Source organism: Microcaecilia unicolor, chromosome 6, assembly GCF_901765095.1.
Source record: "Microcaecilia unicolor chromosome 6, aMicUni1.1, whole genome shotgun sequence".
Classification (NCBI taxonomy): Eukaryota; Metazoa; Chordata; class Amphibia; order Gymnophiona; family Siphonopidae; genus Microcaecilia; species Microcaecilia unicolor.
The window spans coordinates 182,595,357-182,622,658 of NC_044036.1; the positions used below are offsets into that span (position 1 = coordinate 182,595,357).

Here is a 27,302-nt window from a genome sequence, read left to right on the forward strand (position 1 = left end):
TGGTAAAATAAACATAAGCTGGTCCTTGTGACTCTGGGCAAGTCACTTAACCCTCCGTTGCCCCATGTAAGTCGCATTGAGCCTGCCATGAGTGGGAAAGCGCGGGGTACAAATGTAACAACAACAAAAAAAAAAGAAAATGAAAAAAAAATGATGAATAGCATGTAAGATGCCGCTGTGGAGTCCTGAGTCTGTTTTTGTAGAGACTGATCCAGATCCCACTTCTTGTTTTTTTGACTTTGTCCACTCCATGGGACCTTTGTGTTCTTTCCACTTTTTATGGTCTTTTTTGCACTTGTTGGAATTTGAACTCAACATGCTGCATCCACTAAGCATCAATTCTGTAACTGTAATTCATTTTTCATGTGATCTGCCAAGTTCTTAGGTGGAATATAAATTAATAAGCCTTAACCTTAACTTTTAATGTGCTGTAACAAAGAGAGAAAAAGCTTACTAAAACAGACCCTAAATGATGTTAACTAGTGTAATCAATAACTCTGGCAGAGGATTGATAGGTCAGACAAAGAAGCAAAAAAGAAGTGGCGATCAACAGAATAGCCTGGTACAAAAAGTGCACAGCCTGGAATTTCTGTACCAGGCCATTCTGTTGCAGTGGCACCCACTTTTGGCTTAGGCCCACCCAGTAGCAGCATATCTATGATGTGGCTGGCAGGGATCCCCAAGCCCCACCAGCTCAAAACTCCCAACAACTGTCCCTCCTACATACCTTGTAAATAGCAGATCTTCGCCTGCAGCGAGCAGTGACTGATACTTACTGCTCGCACCAGCCAAACAGCCTTTCCTCTGACGTATTCCCACGTATGCGGAAACAGGAAGTTGCATCATCAGAAGGAAGGCTGTGGGGCCAACATGAGCAGTGCGTATTAGTTGCTGCTTGCTGCCAGTGAAAATCTGCTATTTAAAAGGTATGCAGGGAAGGGGGGATGTTTGAGAGACCATAAGGCATGCAGGCCAGAGAGGGAGAGACCAAATCACTTGTGGGACAAGGCGTTCTTTTTCTGCCCACCCATCTTGGGCCCAGGCCCGCCCAAAATTGGGTGTCCAGCTATGCCCTTGTCCTGTTGATCAGATAATTGATTGGGAAATGCATGGATATGCAACATTATATATCACTGGTATACTGCTTTAACCTACAAAGGAAATGCCACACATTGACTTACCATACAAAACATGTCCTTACCTCTACTAGGTGGGGAGTGGGGTTGAATCCACACATGTTGCAGACCTGTTTCTTACATGCTGTACATGTATTATAATTGGAAGGGTCACTTGAGCCCACATTAATTTCCACTTTACACAGAGGGCAGATGGTTCTGGCCTTCTGGACACCTTTTGGCTTGGTAAGATTCTCCGATATTCCTTGTTTGTCAGTTGGGGCGCTTCCAGACTTGCTCAGTGTTCCAGGCACAGTTCCACTGTGTTTGGTGCTAGTTTCTTTACTGGCATCACTGAAGACTATTTTTGGAGGCACTTTGCCAGGGGAATGATGACTTGGTGGGGTGGTTTCTGGATGGACAGAAATGAGTGTGCTTGCTTGGTTCAGAAGAGAAGCCCCAAATCCAAATAGCTTCCCAGTGAGGCCTTCCTGCATTTCTTCCTCTGTTACAATAGAGGGTTGAGTTGGAGATTTAGCTGGGGAATCACTCACACGTTTTCTCTTGTCCAGGCTAGACGGCTTTGCTTGCTGATGCTGTGGGTGAGATCCCACTACCTGCTGAGGGTGAGCAATAGCAGATTTTGGTAAGGCTTGGCCAAGCTGCTCCCTTTCACTTATTAACTGTGCTTTAGCTTGTGGGGAGGGCAGAATACTTGTGTCCTGTTTGATGCTTGTTTGCATAGCTCCTAATGATTTCTCATATTCTACTTTTGTCTGTAGTTGCGGTTGGGGTAGCACATTGGATTGCGGTTGATGATGTACTTTGGGCTCTGGTTGAGTTTGTGATTGCTTGGCTGGGGAATGGGATGGAGAAAGAGAAGGAGAGTGCAGTTGTTGTTGGCTTTTTGAGCGTGTGGCTGTAGTCATATCCATTCCCAAAGCCCTCTGCATTTGACAGTTCAAACATAACCATTCTTTAACCTACAAAATAGAAAAGTTAGGAGTCTTTAGTGAGTCTGCCATATTTATGAACAATGTGAAACTAATAACAGATCGGGCAAATTCTCACTGTCTATTATCTTGGGGGCCCTTTTACCAAGCCATGTAGGTGCATATGCGCATCCTACGCATGTCAATTTTGAACTACCACCCGGCTACTATGTGGCCTGGGTGGTAATTTCATTTTTTATGCGCGTTCACTAAGCGAGCCAGAAATTTTCCGACGCGCGGTGCTAACTGGGCAGTACTTGGCATTGTACATGTGTAGACCATTACTGCCCGGTTAATGGATGAGACTTTACTGCTACGTCAATGGGTGGTGGTAAGGTCTCAGACCCAAAATGGACATGCGTATTTTGCCGCACGTCCATTTTCGCCCCCCCTAAATAAAGGCTTTTGCAGGTACGCTGAAAAATGGACCTGCGCACGTCCAAAACACACGTCTACACCAGCGCAGGCTATTTTTAATGCACACATTGGCAAAAGGACCCTTTGGAGTTGATATTCTGCAGAGTATTCTGGTTAAACTTAACCACATAAGATATATGGTTAACAGTAACCAGGATATTCAATAAGATAACTTGTTAAGTAGTCAGATATGAATATACCAATATGTCAAGTTAACGAAATAAGTTAGATCAGATAAAACTTTAACTTTAGGACAGGAATTAACTGGATAGCACTAAAAATTGGCACTATCTGGTTAACATTTTAACCTGCTTCTGTGATTTATACACATACTATTCCCCAATGAAGACATCCCTTCCTGCTGTTTCTCCTTTTTAAAAATTATTTGTAAACCGCTGTGAAGTCTATGCTAGGCCCTCTGCTGTATATCAAGCTTGTGGAATAAATACTACTCTATCCCCAAAGACTGACCAGGCATACCTCACCTCACCAAACCGATAACAACCAAAACAAAGGAAGAACATAAACATGCAGATAATCCCATCAAAAGGGAAAGAACCCCCACAACAAACCCACAACAACAAAGAATCGACAACTAACAAAAATCTACATAACACTATACATAACTGATCCATACCAAACAATTCAAATGGGCTACATCAACGCCAGATCCGTTGTAAGCAAAATGACACTTGTAACAGACTGGATCATGTCAGAAAACCTTGATCTACTCTTCATTAATGAAACCTGGATCCGTGACCAAAAGGACCCCATAATCCTAGATCTATGCCCCCCAGGATATAAAATAGTTCACTGGACCAGAAAGGAAAAAAAGGAGGTGGAGGCATAGCATTAATCTATTGATCCCAGTTTACCATCGAAACCATCGCTGAGTCCATAACACCCCAACTTGAAATTGCCTCAATCAGGATCCACAGCAAAACCCTGCTTGATCACCTGAACTCTGTCCTATTTTATAGACCACCAGAAAATTGGAACGAAGGCCAGACTATCTTCACTGACTTCATTTCAAACACTTGTGCGACTAACTCCAACATACTAATACTAGGAGACATCAACCTTCACCTAGAAAACCCAAACTCCGCCAAAGCATGAGAATGTAAGGAATTCCTCCATTCATGGGACCTCACATGGCCACAAATGCAAGCAACCCACGTCAAAGGACATACACTGGACCTCATCTCACACAAACTCCCAATAGACCAGAACCTAATAATAAAAGATATCAAATGGACAGAAACACCATGGACCGATCATTACAAACTAAACCTATCACTAAAATGGCAGAAGAAATGTTCACACCACACACAAGATCTCACAACCTATAGCACCAGAGGCCAAACAGACCCAGAAACCTTCTGGTTACAAATATACAATAACGAACGGACAGCACAAACGGATTCCACACATTATCTCACAGAATGGGACAAGAGATGCAGAAGCATACTAGACGAAATAGCGCCCTTACGAACAAGAACCTCACGTAGGCATAACTCACGTAGGCATAACTCTATACCAATGATGATCTGAAAAAACTAAAAACACAATCCAGGAAACTTGAACAAGCATGGAAAAAAAATAAAAAATGAACACACACTTAATGCATGGAAACAGATACACAGAAAATACAAATACGCATTAAGACAAACCAAAAGGACATACTATAAACTAAAATAGGGCCTGACTTCAAAGACACGAAGAAACTATAACAACTTGTGAACAAATTACTAGACAGCTGTCACTGCAACCAATACAGACATTCCATCTGCAGACAAACTCGCTAAATACTTCAATGAAAAAATCACAAACTTACACAAAACTCTACCTCAGGACAATACTGGTACTGAAAACTTCATCAATAGCTTGGACCCAAACCCTGGAGAATACCCAGCTGACAACTCTTGGTCAAACTTCACGCTCCTCACTGTCGAAACAGTCACCCAGGCGATCAAAAGGTTCTCCAGCACCCACTGCAAACTGGATACCTGCCCTAGCCACCTGCTAAAATTTGCCCCTGACCACTTCATAACAGACCTTACATCCCATCTAAACTACTTGCTCCAACAAGGCCTTTTCCCTGAGGAATATGGCAACATCCTCCTCACCTCAATCCCAAAAGATCCCAAGAAAAAAACAACTGAACTCGCCAACTACTGCCCAGTCGCATCTATCCCACTAGCAGTCAAACTGATGGAGAGCATGGTGACCAAACAGATTACTGACTACATGGACAAGTTCTCATTATTACATGAATCACAATCGGGATTTCACCCCCTCCATAGTACCGAAACTGTGTTAATCACTCTCATGGCCAAATTCAAGCAGGAAATAGCTACAGGCAAGAGCATACTTCCCTTCCAGTTCGATATGTCGAGCGCATTCGACATGGTAAACCACAACATACTACTAAGACTCTTAGACTACTTCGGGATTGGTGGAAATATACTTAGCTGGATCAAGGGCTTTCTTACCACCAGAACATACCAAGTGAAATCAAAATTAAACATATCACCTCCTTGGAAAGCAGACTGTGGAGTACCTCGAGGATCACCACTATCATCAACACTCTTCAATATAATGATGATCTCACTGGCCGAGGCCTTATCAAAACAAGGCCTCAACCCATTTATCTACGCAGACGATGTCACAATATACATTCCCTTCAGACATGACCTAACAGAAATCACCAATGAAATCAAACTCGGTTTGAATACCATGGACTCCTGGTTCAGTGTTCAACTCAAACTGAACACTGAAAAAACACACTGTCTCATCCTCTCATCTTATCACAATACATACAAACCCACAACCTTAATCACCCCAGGCCACACCCTCCCTATATCAGACAGACTGAAAATACTCGGCGTTACTATTGACTGGAACCTCACATTCGAGAGCCAAGTGAACTTTACAATTAAGAAAATGTTCCACTCAATGTGGAAACTCAAACGCATAAAACCTTTCTTCCAGAGAGAAATATTTCGCAACCTTGTAGAATCATTGGTACTAAGCCATGCAGACTACTGGAACGGAAACTATGCGGGATGCAAAGAACTTACAAAGAAACTCCAGACCGCTCAAAACACAACAGCTAGGCTGATATTTGGTAAACCGCGATTCGAAAGTGCCAACCCCTTTGAGAAAAAATGCAACTTCAAAATCTGCACCTTGGTCCAGAAAATTATCTACGGGCAAGTCCCAGGATACATGACAAACCTTATCGACCTACCAATCAGAAACATAACCAATACATCTCAAAAACACCTAAACCTCCACTACCCAAGCTGCAAAGGACTCAAATACAAAGCAACCTACGCATCCAGCTTCTCCTATATAAGCACACAACTATGGAACACATTGCCAAAAGCGGTGAAAACAACCTATGATCACCTAAACTTCAGGAAATCACTAAAAACCTATCTATTCAAACAGGCATACCTCACCGATCCAACATAGATACCTACAGTCTGCAACACAGCAAAGTCAAAGATCAAAATGGTTATTTCGAAGGAGATCGCTGGCCATCTTCCGACACAAATCGGGAGATGGCCGGCCATCTCCTGAACCCGGCCAAATAGGTATAATCGAAAGCCGATTTTGGCCGGCACCAACTGCTTTCCGTCACAGAGCCGGCCAAAGTTAAAGTGGGTGTTTCTGCAGGGTATGGAAGGCGGGACGGAGGCAGGACGGAGGCGGAACGGGGGCGTTGTTAAGACATGGCCAGCTTCAGCTGATAATGGAAAAAAGAAGGCCGGCTCTGAGGAGCATTTTGCCGGCTTCACTTGGTCCATTTATTTTTAGGACCAAGTCTCAAAAAAGTGCCCCAATTAACCAGATGACCACCGGAGGGAATCGGGGATGACCTCCCCTTACTCCCCCAGTGGTCACCAACCCCCTCCCACCCAAAAAACCAAAAAACATTTTTGCCAGCCTCTATGCCATCCTGAATTGTCATACCCAGCTCCATGACAGCAGTATGCAGGTCTCTGAAGCAGTTTTTTATGGGTGCAGTGCACTTCAGGCAGGCGGACCCAGGCCCATCCCCCCCTACCTGTTACACGTGGTGGTAAATGGGAGCCCTCCAACCCCCCCCCCCCCAAAACCCACTGTACCCACATCTAGGTGCCCCCCTTCACCCATAAGGGCTATGGTAATGGTGTAAAGTTGTGGGGAGTGGGTTTTGGGGGGGGATTTGGGAGGCTCAGCACACAAGGTAATAAGGGAGGTGTGCACCTGGGAGCAATTTATTAAGTCCACTGCAGTGCCCCCTAGGGTGCCCGGTTGGTATCCTGGCATGTCAGGGGGACCAGTGCACTACAAATGCTGGCCCCTCCCACGACCAAATGCCTTGGAATTGGCCAGGTTTGAAATGGCCAGCATCGGGTTCCATTATCGGCGAAAACCGATGCCGGCCATCTCAAACCCGGCCATCTCTGACATTTGGCCGGCCCCAACTGTATTATCGAAACGAAAGATGGACGGCCATCTTTTTCGTTAATACGGTTCGGGACCGCCTTTTGTGGCACCAGCCATATAGATGGCCGGCACCGTTCGATTTTGCCCCTCCAAATAATCTTTCTTTCCCTCAACCCCCATTGTACCTGACACACATATACCTTATTCGACCACAATATCACCTTGCATTTGTTTCTCTTCCAGACTTGGCGAATGCCTTATTCGGCCACAATATCACCTTGTATTTGTTTCTATATCGGACTTGGCGACTGCCTTTACGGTACTATGTAAGCCATTGAGCTTGCAAATAGGTGGGAAAATATGGGATACAAATGCAACAAATAAAAATAAATAAATAATCCCCTTAAAGAACCTATAAAAAGTCAATGATTGAAATACTTTCCCTCTTAAAAATGAATTAAAAACCGTTGCTACACTTTTATTATTTTTGGGCACATTTTCAAAACAGAAAAACATCCAAAACTGGCACAAAGTAGCAGATGGATGGGTTTTTTTTTCCAAATTGGCCAAATAGCTAGCTATTTTCGAAACCCATTTTTAAGACAGTTTTCTATGCAGTTCATCTAAATCTCATGGAGGCATGTTGGAGGCGTGTTTTGGGTGGGACTAGGACGGGCTTAAGATTTAGATGTTTTTCTGCGATAATGGAACATTGTAAAGAAAAAAAAACTGCCCAGGGCCAAAAAATGACGTTTTAGGTTGGAACTGTTTCAATAAAGAATAAGTGCCAAAAAGGTGCCCAAACTGACCAGATGATCACTGGAGGGACAAAGGCATGACCCCCCCCCCCTTAATGCCCCAGTGTTCACTCCCCCCCCCCCAGTCCCTTAAGAGGTGAAAGTGACAGTACATAACAGGCTCTATGACAGCTGTACATATAATGGCCATTCCTCTTACAGCAGCAAGCAGGTCCCAGCAGTCTAGTGGTCATTGCAGTGGACTGTAGAGAAAGGAAGCCAGGCTCATACCCCACTCTAACTGGCACACTCGTGGCGGAAAATGTGAGCCCTTCAGAAACCACACAATACCTACTGTACCTACATATAGGTGACATCTGCAGGTTTAAGGGCTATTGTAGTGGTGTACAGATGGGTACAGTACATTTTTTGCTATTCCTGGAGAGCTCACCAGACAATACAAGGGGGTTATAATGAGATACCATGTACAGTATCTGGAACCTTTTATGTGAAGTCCATTGCAGTGACCCCTAGGCTGCCCCACTGCTCTGCTGGGATGTCTGTGTGGACAGTCTACCAAAAATCTGGGTCCCTAGACATTCCAATAGCTTTTTTTGAAACAAAAAGACATTTTTTCTGGTTCAAAAATCGTTAGGTTTGCCTTTCGATTTTTGGACATTTTCAGCAAAACATCCTAAATCAGACTTAGAAGTCATATAGAAAATACTCCTCTTTATCTACTTTAAATTTTGGTGGGTATTATACAAGTTCTATTCTTGGACATCTCAAAACTGGAATTTAGATGTCCATATTGCATGGATGTCCAAATCCCAATTTTATAAACCAAGATATAGATGTTCAAAACTGCAGTATGTTCATATTGGAAAGTGGTATGGGTTGGGCTTGTTTTTGAGTGATGGAGTAGCCTAATGGTTAGTGCAGCAGACTGTGATCCTGGGGAACTGGGTTCAATTCCTACTGCAGCTGCTTGTGACCATGTGCAAGTCACTTAACCCTCCATTGCCCAGGTGCAAAAACTTAGATTGTGAGCCCGCTAGGGACAGAGAAAGTACCTGTATATAAAATGTTCAGTGCTGTGTATGTAGCATTATAGAAATGACTAGTAAAAAAGGCCCGTTTCTGACACAAATGAAACAGGCGCTAGCAAGGTTTTCCTCTGAGTACGTATGTTTGAGAGAGTGTGTGTGAGAGTGACTGTGTGAGAGAGAGAGAGAGTGAATGTGCGAGTGTGTGTGACAGAGAGTGAGACTGCTTGCGAGTGTGTCTGTGAGAGAGTGTGTGTGTGAGAATGAGAGTGTGTGCGACTGCGTATCTGAGACAAAGTGAATGTGTGAGAGAAAGTGTGTTTCACATAGATGCAGTGTGTGTGAGAGAGTGTGTGTGAGACAGAGAGTGTGAGAGAGTATGTGTGCGATACACAGACTCTCTGTGAGCAGCCACCCATGTCCAGTGACCCTCCTCTCTCCCCAGCCCCCCTCCAGCCACCCATGTCCAGCGACTCTCCTCTCTGCCCTGCTCCCCCTCCAGCCAACCTTCTCTCTCCCCTGCCCCCCTCCAGCTACCTATGTCCAGTGACCCTCCTCTCCCCCTGCCCCCCTCCAGCCACCCATGTCCAGCAACTCTCCTCTGTCCCCTGCCCCCCCTCCAACCACCCATGCCCAGTGACCCTCCTCTCCCCCTGCCCCCCCTCCAGTCACCCATGTCCAGCCTCTCTCCCCTGCCCCCCCTCCAGCCACCCATGTCCAGTGACTTTCTTCTCTCCCCTGCCTCCCCTCCTGCCACCCAGGTTGTCCAGCGAATGCTTCGGGGCAGGCAGGAAAGATCCCCTGTCTTGCTTGCCTGCCCGCTGCCAGCGCTGACCCTCCCCCATTGCCGGATCGCTCTTCAAAATGACCGCCGAGACTTCCAGCGGTGGCCTCGCAAGACTTCTGCTGAAGTCTTGGCGGCCATTTTGAAGAGCTATCTGGCAGCGGGGGAGGGTCAGCGCCGGCAGCGGGCAGGCAAGACTGGGGATCTTTCCTGCCTGCCCGAAGAATTTGCTGGACAACTTGGGTGGCTGGAGGGGGGCAGGGGAGAGAGGCGACCTCAAGGGGGGGGTGGAGGGGGGAGCAGTGGCGACCTTGGGGGGGTGGAGGGGTGAGCGGCGGCAGCGACCTTGGGGGAGGGGCGTGGCGGTGAGGGCGGCAGGGGCGGGGCCTCGTGCTGCTGTCGTGTGGTTGGTCAGTGCTGCATGTGATGTCAGCCTAGGCTTCAGAGCCTAGCAGACCAACTCTGAAGAAAGCCACGGACACAGGCAGCCAGACGCATAGAACGTTGGAGGTGAGAATTATTATATAGGATTAGTAGTAGTAGTAGTAGTCTGGGGCAGAACTAGGGACGTCCAACTCTGACCATACCAGGTCAGATCAATTGTCCATTTATTTACCAACTTTTTGAAGGAATTCACTCAAGGCGATGTACAGTAAGAATAGATCAAACATGAGCAACAGGCAATTACAGCAGCAAAAATATTCAAATAACAATACAAAGAATGGCATGGAAGGGCATTTTTGATATGACATCTAAATCTGAATTTGGACATTTTACACAAAATGTCCAAATTCTGAACAGGAAAGAAGGTTATTTTCGAAAAAGAAAAACATCTATTTTTTTTTTTAATACTATGGACGTTTTGTATTTTGGATGTTTTGTGATTTGGCTGGGGGGTTTTTTTTGGTCCATTTTGGGAAAAAAAACATCCAAGTGTAAAACGTACAAAATCAAGCCATTGGGAGTCAGAATTTTTAGTACACTGGTCCCCCTGACATCCCAGCACAGCAATAGGGCACCCTAGGGGGTACTGCAGTGGACTTCATCAAATACTCCCAGGTACCTTACAATATTTGCTTGTTAAAACACTATCATGTTACCCAAAATCCTTCTGTAATACTAAATGTATGTTTTCTCATGTTGTCACCATTCATGATGTATTGTAAGCCACATTGAGCCTGCAAAGAGGTGGGAAAATGTGGGAATGCAATAAATAAATAAATAAATAAATACTAGGCTCTATGACAGCTTCAGAACCTATGGCCATTCTTAATAGCTCTCCATGCAGGTCTGCGGTGTAGTCTAACAGTGGACTAAGAGCTAAGGGACTGAGGTTCAAATCCCCCTTCAGCTTGTTGTGTTTTGTTTTTTTTTAAATTAAATTGTGAGCAAAATATCTACTGTACCAGAATGTATAAGAAACTTGCAAGTTTGAAGGCTATTGAAGTGGCATTCATTCAAGTGCAGTAGGTATTTCTGTGTGCATGGAAACCTCACAATAAAAAAAAATCACGAACAGCTGAAATGGGATTTGAACCCAGGCCCCCTGCTTCTCATTAAGTTACCCCTCTGCTCTTCATGGACATCTTTGGTGCAATTAAAAAAAACGTTCCTATGCTGCCAAAATGATGTCCATATCCCTTGCTTTTCCGTATTCTAATTTGGTGTTTCAGTTTGCAAAATGGATGTTCATGCTTGATGTCTCCAGCACATGGACGTCCATTTCTCATGTATTTAAGAACAGGCTGTATGTTGGCAGATACTAGGACTACAGGGCATGCAATAAAGCTACAAAGTAGTACATTTAAAACGGATCAGAGAAAATATTTCAAGCCAGGTCACAAGTACCTGGCAGAAACCCAAATTGTGGCAACACGCCATACTACAAATCCCAGGGCAAACACTTGCTTCCCATGAATGTCTCAATAACAGACTATGGACTTTTCCTCCAGGAATTTGCCCAAACCTTTTTAAACCCAAATACCCTAACCGCCGTTACCACATCCTCCGGCAAAGAGTTCCAGAGCATAACTATTCATTGAGTGAAAAAATATTTTCTCCTGTTTTAAATGTTATAAAATGTTTTAAAAATGCTAATGTGCCTATAACATGGCTTAGTAAATAGGGCTCTTAGTGATAAACAATTTATATAATTGTGAGGCAGTCCTGCTTATAATCGAACGAGAAAAACGCCCAAGTTCCGACCTAAATCGGGTGATGGACGTTTATCTCACAAAAACGAATAACGCAGTATAATCAAAAGCCGAACTTGGACGTTTTCAACTGCACTCCATCGCGGAAGCGTACAAAGTTGACGGGGGCGTGTCAGAGGCGTGGTGAAGGCGGGACTGGGGCATGGTTATCACTCGAACAGAGATGGGCGCCTTTCGCCGATAATGGAAAAAAAGTATGCGTTTGTAGCTAGAATTTAGGGCACTTTTCCTGGACCCTGTTTTTTCACGAATAAGGCCCCAAAAAGTGCCCTAAATGACCAGATTACCACCAGAGGGAATCGGGGATGACCTCCCCTGACTCCCCCAGTGGTCACTAACCCCCTCCCACCACAAAAAATGATGTTTCACAACTTTTTATTTTCACCCTCAAATGTCATACCCACCTCCCTGGCAGCAGTATGCAGGTCCCTGGAGCAGTTGTTAGGGGGTGCAGTGGACTTCAGGCAGGTGGACCCAGGCCCATCCCCCCCTACCTGTTACAATTGTGCTGCTTAATGCTTAGTCGTCCTACTCCCCAAACCCACTGTACCCACATGTAGGTGCCCCCCTTCACCCCTTAGGGCTATAGTAATGGTGTAGACTTGTGGGCAGTGGGTTTTGAGGGGGATTTGGGGGGCTCAACACACAAGGGAAGGGTGCTATGCACCTGGAGCTCTTTTACCTTTTTTTTTGTTTTTGTAAAAGTGCCCCCTAGGGTGCCCGGTTGGTGTCCTGGCATGTGAGGGGGACCAGTGCACTACGAATCCTGGCCCCTCCCACGAACAAATGCCTTGGATTTATTCGTTTTTGAGCTGGGCACTTTCATTTTCCATTATCACTGAAAAACAAAAACGCCCAGCTCCTAAATTGTCGAATAAAACATGGACGTCTATTTTTTTCAAAAATACGGTTCGGTCCGCCCCTTCACGGACCCGTTCTCAGAGATAAACGCCCATGGAGATAGACGTTTTCGTTCGATTATGCCCCTCAGTATGTCCTTTGTGAAAAAGGTTGTGAATAAATTATATAATGGATGGGTGGTTTGTAGTTATTTTTTGTAAAAGGTCACTGTTCTGAATATTTTGCTTCAGTTGAAGCCATTTAAAAAATTGAGATTGAGACAATGAAAAATGAAACTGGATGGATATGAAAGACAATATACAAGTGGATTTTCAAGAGACCAAATACCCATCTTAAACCACTCCAACCAAAATATAGGCTTGTTGTTAATTTTTGGTTTGGGATGACCCCACAACATGGATTTGCTAGACTTCATACTAGGTATATCCATTAAGGGTTCCATTTACAAAGCCGCGGTAAAAAGTGGACTGAGGTGATGTGGATGCGTCTTTTAGGCGCGTGAGCTGGGCCATTTTTTTACCACAGCTGGGAAAAAGGCTGTTTTTTAATGGGCTGGGAAATAGGCCTGAACTAGTATTAAAATTAGCGTGCACCTATTTAAGGCCTGAGCCCCTACTGCCACCGATTGACCTAGCGGTAAGGGCTCACACGCTATCCAAGTGGGAATCATGCAGCGTGCGCCAACATGGGCCGGTTACTGCTGGGAACACCCCCCGCGTTTCCCTTTTGTCTTTTGTACTTCCTTTCCTAAATGCGTTCTTCACTGTTCAGATGTAAATGAAGAGCATTTAACACTGTATTTATTATGCTGTGTGTTCCACTACGCCACATTAGGGATTCCTTTATGCTTTTATTATATTGATTCTCTCTTTTGAAACTTGTCCTCCATTCTATTCAACCTTTTTGCATTATTGATTTCACAATTGATTAGACATAGTATAAATGCCATTCTATAAGAGCATGTTTTAGTTCTCAGACAATACCTTCATATGCTTTCAGTTTTTGTTTTTATTTTATATGAACAGGACAAACTTTGTCTGCCTTTGTTTGAATTTGCTCTTAGAATTGTCACCTACACTATAAGGTCAGCGTTTTTTGACTCCATATTGGCATTTCTCATGTGTCAGCATGTTATTTAAGTTCACTTCAGTTGTACCCTGGCAAATTAATTGTATTATATTTATTGTTCATTTTATTTTTTATTTTTATTCCCTATTTTTTTGTATGTTGCTTTAAGCTCACACCATTTGTATTATTGTAAGTTGTCTGGATTCTATTGCATTTAATTTTATTGTATTTCATTTAATTTTATTGATATATGTGTTTATACCAGTATTCATATGTTTTATATCTTGCATTTTGATATATATGTTTATACCAGTATTTATATGTTTTATAGACTGCTGCCGCAGGCGCTTTGGGCGTCGAAACACGGCAGTCGTGTCGTTTTATGTTTTTCAATAAAGACCACATTTTTGAATAAGCATCTCCCTTAGTTTTCTTTGGAAGAGCCAGCTTCCTTTGCCGACGCTCGAAGGGATTGAGTGTTCTTTCACCCTTGGGAGGTTGCCTCATAAAGCAGTTATTCTCTGCATTTCTCCCCCCCCCCCCCCCCCCCCCCCCCCCCCCCATCTGTAATTTTTTATAGGTGGAGCCTGTTTCATGGCTCTGTCTACCAATGTATTTTATGCAATATGTTATCTTTTTTTAGTGTTGTATTTTTTGTATTATAAGCATAGAGTCATATATATACTTCATATCTGCAATTAATCATTTGAATTTATCCTTCCAGCTACCATACAAATAAATCCCACTGTTCTGTATCTATTTATCTTACTAGCTGTTTGTATTTTACCTGTATTAAAATGGCCACAACTCTTCCTTTAAAAGTCAAATTAATTTCATGGAATGTTCATGGGCTTAATCACCCAATAAAAAGAAAAACTGTGAATAAAATGAAGGCAAATAAAATTTTTTGTCAAGAAAACACCTTTCTGATATTAAAATACTAATTAAAACCTCTAATTGTTTGGGCCATGCCAACTTTTCTCCAGCTATGGGCCTGGAAGTCAATTAACCTGAAACTATTTACATACTAGTTGTGAAGGTGCATCCTGGAACTAAAGAAAACTGGGCCTAGGAGGGTGGAGTTGAATTCTAGAAACCAAACAAAATTTTCAGGACTGCCTGACTGAACTGGCTATCATTGCTCAAGGCAGTAATAAGATGTGAATGTGTTTACAGATTACCCCGTCGCAGCTTTGCAAATCTCCTCTATGGAGGCTGACCTCAAGTGGGTTAACAACGTAGCTATGGCTCTAACATTATAAGCCTTGACATGACCCTCCAGTCAGCCCAGCCTGGGCATAAGTAAAGGAGATGCAATTTGCTAGCCAGTTAGAAATTGTGCATTTGCCGACGGTTACCCACATCCTGTTAGGGTCAAAAGAAACAAAAAGCCGGGTGTACTGTCTATGGTCTTTAGTCCGCTCCAGATAGAAAGCTAAGGCTTGTTTGCAGTCTAAGGTATGAGCTACACTCTCACCAGGATGGGCATGTGGTTTTGGAAAAAAGCTGGCAGGATGATTGATTAAGATGGAACTCCGACACTACCTTAGGAAGGAACTTGGGTATGTGCAGAGAACTACTCTTTTGTGGTGAAACTTTAGTGTAAGGTGGATCAGCTACTAGGGCATGAAGCTCACTGACTGTGAGCTTGTCATAACTTGGGTGAGCCCTTAGGCTGCAGACGAGTTGATGCTACCTAGCCAACCCAAGGGCAAGCTAGGCCCCGAATGGTGGTGAATAAGACACCTGGGCAAGGCTGGAACGAAGTCAGGGCTGGAGCTTGAAGACAGAGCTGGAGTGTTAACACTGGGCTGGATCTTGAGGACAAGGCTAGAAACTAACTGGGAGAAGGGCAGGAACAAAACCGGAACATGGAGCAAGAACAGGACTGGAAAAGGTCTGGAACACAAGCAGGAACAGGGCTGGAATACCGGCAGGAACAGGAGACAGGTTGGAACAAGGCTGCAACACACACTAGACAACTCTAGGAGACCTGTTTCAAAGGCACTGGCTGGGAATCAGGAACTTCCTTATGTACTAGCAGACAGGAAGTGATGACATCAGCCAGAGCCCTCTTGCAGGGCTATAAAGAAAGTGCTAGGGTTCCAGAAAGAAAACAGATCCTTGGCATGGAATGCTACTGGAGACAACAAAGAATAGGTGAGGTGCATGACAGTACCCCCTCCCTGAAGCCCCCTCCCCAGGTTTGAGAGAATAAAAGTGATGACAATATCTTATAAGTGCAGAGATATGAACACTGATAGCAGGTTTTCACGTATTATCCTCCTGATATCTAGAATATTGGGCATCACATAAGACATTTGGGGTCACAAGTATTGATGTACCCCCCAACTGAAGGGTCTTCTTTCCTGGGCATCCTGTAGACTTGAAGTTGCATGTCTTGTGCAAGGTCTGGTTTCTTGACCGCCTGGGGACTGAAGTTCTTTCTGCTGGTACAACGATCTGGGAGACAGCAAGAAGGGTCCAGGATGGGTTGGGATTCCAAGATGGAAGGATTGCTCTGGGGGTGTCATCTTGCCCAGCTGGAGGTCACTAGGGCAGTCACACTCCTGGTGAGGCAGTAGTTTCTTGGCTTGATTTTTGCTGGAAACATCCACACTGGAGGCAGGAGTAGATAGTGGGTCAAGAGACAGGGGCGAATCCATCTTGGGCAGGGCTAGCTGAGGTTGAACAGGTGTTAAGCAACACTGAGAACAGGCTAGAATATCTCCAGAATGCCAGTCAATACAAGGTTCATGTTTCTGCAACCAGGGAATCCCCAAAATAACCTAATGGACAGATCTGGGGAGTACATAGAACTCTATCGTTTCTTGATGCTGAGAACCCACATGAAACTAAAATAGGTTGAGTAACAGCCTGCAGATGCCCTGGCAGTGAGTCTTCATAGACTGAGGAGATACAGAGGGGCCCTCTAAGGGGATTTACAGAAATGTCATACTTTCATATCAGCGTTCATCCACAAAGTTCCTGGTTGTGTCGGAATCAAGGAGATCTTGGACAGCAATCTATTTATTTTCCCATTGAATAGTGACAGGTATAGAGAGAGGTTGGAGCAACTCGGGAAGGACCTAGGGAAGTCTCCAACACCACTTCCAGGCATCGTAGATTTTCTCGGACATTGCTTAGCATAATGTCCCAAGTCAACACAATATAGACAGAAGTCTTGCATTCTCCTGTGAAAGTTGAGAATGTCCTATCTGCATGGGAACCTCTTCCTCCAGGGTGGCAGTAACAGCTAGCGTCTGAGTTTTTAGGGTCCTGAAACTGGGGTGTCGATTGTGTAAGGTGACATATGCCTCCATGTTCCTTAGCCCTGTCTTGAAAGTGGATGTCCACCTTGATGCATAGGGAAACCAAGTCATTCAAATGACCCTGTACAAGTTGTTGGTGAGGCCCCACTTGGAGTATTGTGTTCAGTTTTGGAGGCCATATCTTGCTAAGGATGTAAAAAAAAGATCTGAACTGATTCAGAGAAAAGCAACAAAAATAGTACGGGGCTTGCGTAGCAAGATGTACAAGGAGAGACTTGTTGACCTGAACATGTATACCCTGGAGGAAAGTAGAAACCGGGGTAATATGATACAGATGTTCAAATATTTGAAAGGTATAAATCCACAAACAAACATTTTCCAGAGATGGGAAGGTGGTAGAACTAGAGGAAATGAATCAAGGTTGAAAGAGGGCTGACTTAGGAATAATGTCAGGAAGTATTTTTTCACTGAGAGAGTGGTAGGTACCTGGAATACCCTTCCACGGGAGGTGGGGAAATGCAAACGGTAATGGAATTCAAAAATCTGTGGGATATACACAAAGGAATCCTGTTTGGAAGGAATGGATCCAATGAAGCTTAGCAGAGATTAGATAGCAATATCACTAATTGAGAAGCAAAGCCAGTGTTGGACAAGACTTTCACACTCTGTGTCCTGATCATGGCTGAATCGATTTGGATGGGCTGCAGTGGAGCGTTTCACGGTCTTAGACAACTTCAGAAATTTAGAACAAGGACAGTGTTGGGCAAACTTCTATGGTCTGTGCCATGAAAATGGCAAGGACAAATCAAGATCATGTATACATATGAAGTATCACTTCAAACCATACGTAATGAGTTTATCTTGTTGGGCAGACTGGATGAACCGTAAGATCTTTATCTGCTGTCATCTACCATGTTACTGTGTGGGGAGATTCTGTCCCACCAGTTCATCCTTAATGTGCCCCGCCAGACCCTGCCAAAAGATGGCCACCTGAGCTTCCTAATTCCATTGCAGTTCTGAAACCAGGGTCAAGAATTAAATGGCATACTGACCCACAGTTAGTGTCCCTTGTCAAAGGCACAGGAGCTCGGAAGCTACTGAAGACAGATGCTGTGCTATCAATGTCAGAGACCTTGGCCTGAAACAACAAGGAACACCTTGAAAAGTCTTGGCCTGAAACAACAAGAGAGGCCTTGGCAGAGGTAGGCCTGAACATCTGGGAGGCCTTGAAAAAAATATATGAAGAACCAGACGGAGAAATGGAGTGCAGAGAGGATGTACTATATAAGGACATGGTAGATATCATATATCAGCTGGCCTGGCTGAATAAGTGGCCAAAAAGTAACATCTTCAAAAACAGGGAAGTGAAACAGAAAATGCACACAATCATTGCACCAGACATCTGCCTTGCTCCTGAAGCCTTGCTCCTGTGAGCCCTGTTCCTGGTTCCTGCTCCAGCCAAGCCCTGTTCCTGGTTCCTGCCTAGTCCTGTGCCCTGCCCAGGTGGTTCATCAGCCAGTATCTGGCGGCAGCCCAAGGGTTCACATTCCTTGAGTTGGTGACAGTTTGTGAAGGCCATGAGCTTGGAAGAATCACCCACCCTGTAGCTGCTTCAGTAACTGGCTCTCCAGATGGTGCTGTCCAAGTCATGGCTTCATGCACGGACCAGTTCCAATGACTTGTAGGGGTTGTTCAGGCTCTGGCTAACTGCCTGGACCACCAACTTATATGAGCAGCACCTCGAGCTCTGGCTCCTTCAAGTTCAGACCCAGAACCGGCTATAGCTTCCATAACTCCAGGCGTTTGACTCATGGCACCACTGAGATATGATGGAAACCCCAAAGACTGTAGGGGATTCCTCAACCAGTGCCAGATAATTTTTGAACTTCAAGACAGAGATTTTTCTTCTGACAGGGCCCAAGTGGCCTATATCATCTCCTTTCTGTCTGGTCAAGCCTTAGCATGGGCATCTTCTATCTGGGAACTGGACGACCCAGTGCTTGATGATCTCCACAGGACAATTCAAGAGGGTCTTTGAGGAACCTGGGAAAGTTATATCAGCAGTTTCCGGGCTTCTTAGATTAAAGCATGGGACACAGGCCCTGGGTGATTATGCTATTCAGTTCCACACCTTGGCTTCTGAATTGACATGGAATAACTAGAGCCTTGGTGTGGCCTTATAGCAGGAGTTGGCACCCCAAATCAAGGATGAACTGGCAAGGCGAGACCTCCCAACCAGATTAGATGACCTTATTTGTCTCTGCAATATGACAGATATCCAATTCTAGGAATAAGCCTGGAAATGGCGCTCCTCAGAGAAGACAACCTTAAAGGCTCCTAGCTACCAGTACCCTCCAAGTGTTCCCAGTCAGAGGGCGATCTCAAACCTCAATCATATAGAACCCATGCAAGTGGATCGCTCTCCCCTCTCTGTGTAAGGGAGACAGAGGCATCAGACTCTTAATCTATGTGTTATGATTCTGCCGGTTTGGCTGAGGGGGAGGGGGGGACGTCTCTTCTGATTGGCTGCCAGGGGTTGTGCTGACGTCAGGGGATAGTACTTTAGCCTGCAGCTGAAAAGTTTCTCTGCTTTTGCGTTACTTACTTGGTGGTGACAGGAAAGCCTGATAGTTTTCTCTCAGAACGTGCTCTAGGTTCTGACAGGGATCTGTGTTGTATTAGAGTATTCTTTTCCTTCCCTCTGGGTTAGCTGCTGCTGTGTGTGTGTGCGTAGCTCTGTAATCAGGGTCAGCTGCTCGTTTGTTTAGTGGGGGCTGGGCATTGCTCAGCCTCCAGGGCTCTGGGCTGAGTGAGAGCGTTCTCCTTTGTTTGCTTGTTTTAAGGATTTCTCTTCCCAGTGTCCCAGCCTGCTGGCTCAGTGAGTTTAACCCTTTGTGTACTGTGTGTATTGTATTCCTGCCTCTGCCAGTGTGTGTGTTTGTTGGATGGGCCCCGCTCCCTCTCGGGAGGGGAAGCGTTCTCTCTGATTGTTTGTTGATTTATGGCACTCTCTCTCTGCTGGCTCTACAAGCTTAACCCTTTGTGTTCTGTGTGCCTCTGCCTACAGTGGGTTTGAGGCAAAGGCTTTTTGCCTTCCTTTTGTGTCTGGTTCCTCTGGCTTCTGCCTGGGGCTCCTACCCTGGTGGGGGGGGGTGCTGTGTTAGTTCCCCTGTCCTGCGCTAGTCCCCTGGGTGGGCGTGGCCCGCTCTGGTCCTTTGTTTCCCCCGCTGCCCTATTGCTGGTGTTCAGCGCGTGTCTGGCATCTTGGGGCCCTCTGGGATCTTTCACCCCTCCCTGTGTGTGATTGGGTTCCAGTTCAGCCGTGAGGCTCGCACGAGTGGCTCTGTGTGCATGGGTTCCGGTTCGGCCGTGAGGCCCGCCAGTATGCCTATTTCCCTTCTTCCTGAGGGACTGTGGGGAGGGGTAACTTAAGGGGTATTGTGTAGCTGGGGTGTGCGGTGGTGGGTCGGTCTCCCCTTGGCCTGGGTCGGCGCTCTGCTGGCCTCGGCCAGGGCCCAAGGGCTCACGACCAACCCAACGGATTACACTATGTCTATTGTGGTAAGAGTGGACTCTATGAACTTAAGTGCCTGAATAAGTCTGGACCTTCGAACCTAGCTCTGACTGTGGGCACAGCGTTGGGACCATCCCCGGGGACTCCACCCAATACTTAGTTCCAGCAGTGCTTGATCTAGATCAAGGAGGGAAGCATACTGAGATTTTGCTGGATTCTGGGACAGGAGGAAACTTCATAGATGAGGGGCTGGTCTGGCATTTCAAGACTTGTCCAAGACCATTCCGGTCTCCTCAGTCTATGATAACGTTCAAGGACACCTAAGAACCTGGACTGTTCCAGTGCTTTTGTGTATCAATAACCACAGGGAGGACATCACTTTATATGTCCTCCAGAAATCCATGAAGCCCATCATCTTGGGTTTGCCCTAGCTACGGAGATACAACCCGACTTTAGACTAGGAGAGAGGCAAGATTACGGCTTGGAGTGACACCTGTAAACCACGTTGCTTGGATTCTGAGTTGTCTGCTATCACCTTAGCCACCGCTAGTGTTCCTAATGTTCCAGTGTGCTTGTGTATTAATGACCACAGGGAGGACATCACTCTATATGTCCTCCAAAACTCCATGAAGCCCATCATCTTGGGTTTGCCCTAGCTACGGAGATACAACCCGACTTTAGACTCAGAAAGAGGCGAGATTACAGCTTGGAGTGACACCTGTGAACTACGTTGCTTGGATTCTGAGTTGTCTGCTGTCACCTTAGCCACTGCTAGTGTTCCTGATGTTCCACCCTAGACTAGCGCATTTCAGGCAAAGGCCTGTCCTGAGCAGCAAGAGGTGACAAGGTCCCCATGGCAAGAGAGCAAGGATGCTGTGGATCTCCTCCTGGGAGGGAGGTTCCTTCAGAGTAAGACCTCTTCTCTTGCTGCAGCCAAGATTCAGACCTTCGCTAGGTATTTTCTTGAGAAACCTCTTCAAGCTCCAATGTCATGTACTGTGCCTGAATAACTGAACCCTAGATATGGGGTCCAGGATGTCCCTGATTCCAGGGGGGCCTACAGTCTTGAGGACAACCTGTTGTTTTACTCCAGTTCTGCTCTCAAGCTCCAGACTTGCCTTCAAACTCCAGTCCTGCGGTCCATGCTCCTGTCCGGGTCCACCGTTTCCATCAAAGATACCTTTGGAAGCCCAGATCTCCCATGGGGTTCATGGGATCCTTGAGGAGGAGGTACTGTCACAGCCGTAGCTGTACCCACGTGTCCAGACTCACCTTTCCTTCCAGTAGTCAGGCTCTGTGGCTTCTGTGGACTGCCTTCTCCCTGCAATGATGCCACTGCTGTCTGTTTCCCTGTTTCTCAAACTGACTTGCACACAGAAGAAACAAATCCCTCACAGACTTGAAAACACAAAGAAGAACAGTGAAGGTGACTCAAAAAATATAGACGATGCTCTGAAGGATCTAAATGTTTATTGTCCACCTTCGCTGTTTTTCTCCCTGTTTCTCAAGCCTCATTCCAGAGATTATCCAAGTCTCACTCTGATGTTCCAGCATCCAAGCCTCAGTCTGATGTCCAAGTATCTCACCCTCTCTCTGGAGTCCCTGCTGTGTTCTGAAGTGCATTCCAAGCCTCATTCTAGGGCACCAGAGGCTCTGACATCATTAGTGAGGGCTTTTACAAGGAACATTGGGACTTTTATGCATTGCCTTTGCAACAAAGCTAGCCTTGTTTGTTCCTGTGAGCCTTGTTCCTGAAGCCTTGTTCTTGGTTCCTGCTAAAGCCAAGCCCTGCTTCTGGTTCCTGCTCAAGCCAACTCCTGTTCCTGGTTCTTGCCTAGTCCTGTGCCCTCCCCGGGTGGTTCGCCAGCTGCTAGCTTGTATCTGCCGGTGGCCCAAGGGCTCACTTTCCCCAAGTTCGTGGCACAATCTATAACTACATGCGTGCAGTTATGTGCCCCTTGTGTGCATAAGTGAACAGAAAAGCATGAATGGCATGCCTCCCACTTACACATGTAACTTATTACATGTTGCACTTAGGCACACTCATTTACGCCTACCATTGACCTGGTGTAAGTGGGCTCATCTAACTTTAGGCACACCAATGCGGGTTTGACCAGTTTCTATAATGAAGTCTTGTCTCCCAGATGCCATTAAAAAATAGGTGCTCCCCATGCAGCACTGGGGTGTGTAACATGGGGCACCTAGTTATAGAATTGTCCCCACACTCTCACTACAAAGACACCATGCAGTTCTTATGGTCATTACCTCAAAACATCAGAATCCCATTCCATACATCAACACAAGCCTGGGAGTCTTTAGCGAGAAAACTATTCATAAGACTATGAGCTTGTTTTTCAACTACTTCACCCTTCTGATGGTTTCTGTGGAAACAAGTGGGTGGTATATAAGAATTTTTAAATAAATAAATAAGCTACTGCATCTGTTCTTGTTTTTAGATATATCTAATATAACACAAGACATTCTCTTCCTTTCAGTCCCCTGTACAAATATTTCTCCAAAAATATATCTGCAGTTACTATGGTTACAGCAACTAAAACTGAGGAATAAGTATAGCCAGATCTACTAACAGTTTACACAGCAATTCTTTACCTATAACTGATCAATGAAACCGTCCCTCACTGTTCCTAAACCATGTATCCACTAATGACTACTTACAGTAACATGTGTTGCTGTAGGCCGCTAACAGTGCTAATATATTGCTTGAATTAACAGTAGTATACAGTTATATTATTAATAACTGTCCTAATAACTGTTTTTACTGTGTCTATAAAGTTTCAATAAATTGCCTCAGATTTCAAACCCAGTTTGACGTCCTCTCACAACCTTTGGGATGTGGGCACCACTGATAAAAACCCCTTGGTTTATAGTATCTCTGTCCTTAAAATTAAACAAGTGTGGAAAGAATGCATAGCATGGCTCATGGAATTCTTTCCAACCCCTCTGCTTGTAAATGCATGTGTGTGTGTGTGTGTGTGTGTGTGTGTGTGTGTGTGTGTGTGTGTGTGTGTGTGTGTGTGTGTGTGTGTGTGGAGGGGGTATCTGTACATGCGTGTTTCTGTGTTGATATATGTATGTGTGTGTGCTTTCTCTCTGTCTGATCAGGAGAGGAGATGAGAGGGGAAGGCAGTAAGAAAGGTGCAATTCCTTAATACCAGTGTTACAGGGAATCGGTCTATGTATCAGTGGCATAACTAGACAGATATAGCTGCTTTTAACTCCTAACCTTTATTCACTTGTTCAGAACCCTTATTTTATCATCCTCACCTTAATATTCCCTTATCTCTTGTTTATCCTGTTTGTCTGTCCTAATTAGATTGTAAGCTCTGTCGAGCAGGGAGTGTCTCTTCATGTTCAAGTGTACAGCGCTGCGTACTTCTAGTAGCGCTATAGAAATGATAAGTAGTAGTAGATATACTTGGGATAGCAACAGGGAAGCAAGCCACATCATACCCACCACCACATCACATGCCCCTCTACCCTTCCATCCCCACTTTTAGAATTAGCAATTTAAAAAACCAGAGCTTTCAATGCATAAAGAAATACTTCCCCTCCAGCTAGTTTCAGCTACCAGGTAGAGTTGCCAATATAAACGATAGCATCATTCAACAAATTCTTCTGTGTAGGAGTGAAGTCTGGATTCTCTAAAGGATTGAAAAAAAATCTTAATACAAATCCTGCAACTCCATGTTCCCCAGTAATGGAACTACCCCCTTACAACTTGCCATACAAAAAATATTCAGATTATTATTACTTCAGGAACAGCACATACTCCTTCTGTTGCCAGACACTTTGTTTAAAGCAAACCAGTTTTTGTTTGAGTGGTGATGCCACAGAATGTGAAGACCACTAGCCTTGAGCATTTTAAATTTTGGGTGACAAGGGCCACCACTTGTGGCCCTTGTCCCAGAGTCTCCTTTCAAATAGGGCCAGTTACTTGCAAAATAACACAAAATCTGCAAAAAGACATTCAAAGCCTATAAAACAAACTTATCAGACCATAAATGAAAAGACAGTGCTACAACTATTACAGTCAGTGCTTTTGTTGTACTGGCACCTTTTTTTCCTAGGCTCACCTACCCACCCTTAGTTCCCTTGCACTGCTTTCCGTTCCTGTCACCCGCGACGCCCCTTTTAAGCCCCCGTAGAGTTCCAGTGCCCCAGCCCCACCTACCCGCCATTAGCTTCCCGACAGCCCCCCCCCCCCCCCCATGACGCGTTTAAATCTTTTTTTTTTTTTTATGTGAAGTCGCAGCACCGGCGGTAGTGAGAGGACCAGGCTTGCCTCCTCCTGCCTTCCCTTCATTCCCTCTCAGTGTCCCACCCTTGTGGAAACAGGAAACTATATCACAGGGAAGCGGGACACTGAGAGGGAACGAAGGGAAGGCAGAAGGAGGTGAGCCTGATCCTCTCACTAACGCCGGCGCTGCGACTTCACGTAAAAGATTTAAACACGTCGCGGGGGGCTGTCGGGAAGCTATGGGTGGGCAGGTGGGGCTGGGGCGCTGGAACTCAACGGGGGCTTAAAAGTGGGGGCAGGTGGAGGCCTGGGGCAAGTTACTGGACATGGAGGGGAGGATAGGGGTCAAAGGAGAATCGCTGAACATGGAGGGGAGGGGAGGGCAGGGCAGGGGAAAGAGGAGAAATCGCTGGTCATAGATGGAAGGGGAGGGCAGAAGAGAATCGCTGGACGAGAGAAGGGCAGTGGAGAATCGCTGGACATGGAGGGCAGGGGAGAGAGGAGAATTGCTGGACATGGATGGGAGGACAAGGGAGAGAAGAGAGGAGAAATCGCTGGACATAGATGGGAGAGGAGGGCAGAGGAGAATCGCTGGACATGGAGGGCAGGGGAGAGAGGAGAATCGCTGGACACAGATGGGAGGGCAGAGGAGAATCTGGACGTGGATGGGAAGAGAGGGCAGGGGAGAGAGCAGAGTTTCTGGACATGGATGGATGGAGGGAAGGGCAGGAGAAATGCTGGACATGGATGGAGTGGAGGGAAGACAGGAAGAAGATGCACATGGATGGAGGAGAGAGAAGAGAAATGCTGGACATAGATGGAGTGGAGGGCAGGGAAGAGAGGAGAAATGTTGGAGGGAAGGGAAGAGATGCACATGGATGGAGTGGAGGGGGAGAGGAGAAATGCTGGACATGGATGAAGGGAAGGGAAGACAGAGGAGGAGATGCACCTGGATTTAGGGGAGAGAGGAGAAATTTTGGACATGGATGGAGGGGAGGAGAGAGGAGAAATGCTGGACATGGATGGAGGGGGAGAGGAAAAATGCTGGATGTGATGGAGAGAAGAAGGAGATGCATACTGACAAGGTGAGGGAAAGGGAAAAGAGGAGAAAATCTGCACATGGATGATAGGCAAAAGCTGGATCCACTCTATATCTCCTCCAGTCAAGTCCGCAGAGGACCCAGCTTTTACCTATGGATGTAGGGCAAGAAATGAAGAAGGAAAGTAAAGAAAGAAATGGAAAGGAAGCCCTGGAAACGGAGTTAAGGGATCAGATAAAGAGCCTCAGAATCAGAGACTGGGACCAACATGTTCAGAAAAACAGTCACCAGACAACAAAGGTAGAAAAAAATCATTTTATTTTCATTTTAGTGTTTGGAAGATGTCCAATTTGAGAATTTACGTCTGCTATCTTATTTTGCACTGGGTATAATAGAGCTGTAACAGCTTATAAAGCGAATGCTACATACCTGTAGAAGGTATTCTCCGAGGACAGCAGGCTGATTGTTTTCACTGATGGGTGACGTCCACGGCAGCCCCTCCAATCGGAACACTTCCTAGCAAAGTCCTTTGCTAGTCCTCGCGCGCCGATGTGCACCGCGCATGCGCGGCCGTCTTCCCGCCCGAACCGGCTCGTGCCGGCCAGTCTCATATGTAGCAAAACAAAGAGAAGGGAAGACACAACTCCAAAGGGGAGGCGGGCGGGTTTGTGAGAACAATCAGCCTGCTGTCCTCGGAGAATACCTTCTACAGGTATGTAGTATTCGCTTTCTCCGAGGACAAATAGCTGCTTGTTCTCGCTGATGGGGTATCCCTAGCCCCCAGGCTCACTCAAAACAACAACCATGGTCAATTGGGCCTCGCAACGGCGAGGACATTAATGAGATTGACCTAAAAAATTTACCAACTAACTGAGAGTGCAGCCTGGAACAGAACAAACATGGGCCTAGGGGGGTGGAGTTGGATTCTAAACTCCGAACAGATTCTGAAGCACTGACTGCCCGAACCGACTGTCGCGTCGGGTATCCTGCTGCAGGCAGTAATGAGATGTGAATGTGTGGACAGATGACCACGTCGCAGCTTTGCAAATCTCTTCAATAGTGGCTGACTTCAAGTGGGCTAGCAACGCTGCCATGGCTCTAACATTATGAGCCGTGACATGACCCTCAAGAGCCAGCCCAGCCTGGGCGTAAGTGAAGGAAATGCAATCTGCTAGCCAATTGGATATGGTGCGTTTTCCTACAGCCACTCACCTCCTGTTGGGATCAAAAGAAACAAACAATTGGGCGGACTGTCTGTTGGGCTGTGTCCGCTCCAGATAGAAGGCCAATGCTCTCTTGCAGTCCAATGTGCGCAGCTGACGTTCAGCAGGGCAGGAATGAGGACGGGGAAAAAATGTTGGCAAGACAATTGACTGGTTCAGATGGAACTCCGACACAACCTTTGGCAAGAACTTAGGGTGAGCGCGGAGGACTACTCTGTTATGATGAAATTTGGTGTAAGGGGCCTGGGCTACCAGGGCCTGAAGCTCACTGACTCTACGAGCTGAAGTAACTGCCACCAAGAAAATGACCTTCCAGGTCAAGTAC

At 45.8% G+C, this 27,302-nt stretch overlaps 1 protein-coding gene across 1 annotated transcript in view; it reads right to left on the reverse strand.

Moving 5' to 3' along the window:
- Nucleotides 1–27,302, reverse strand: part of BSN (bassoon presynaptic cytomatrix protein) — a 304,960-nt gene that overhangs the window by 180,786 nt on the left and 96,872 nt on the right. The window contains exon 3 of the mRNA XM_030206778.1: nucleotides 1,202–2,098. Coding sequence (XP_030062638.1) covers nucleotides 1,202–2,098 — 897 coding nt within the window. The remainder of the gene's footprint in view (nucleotides 1–1,201; nucleotides 2,099–27,302) is intronic.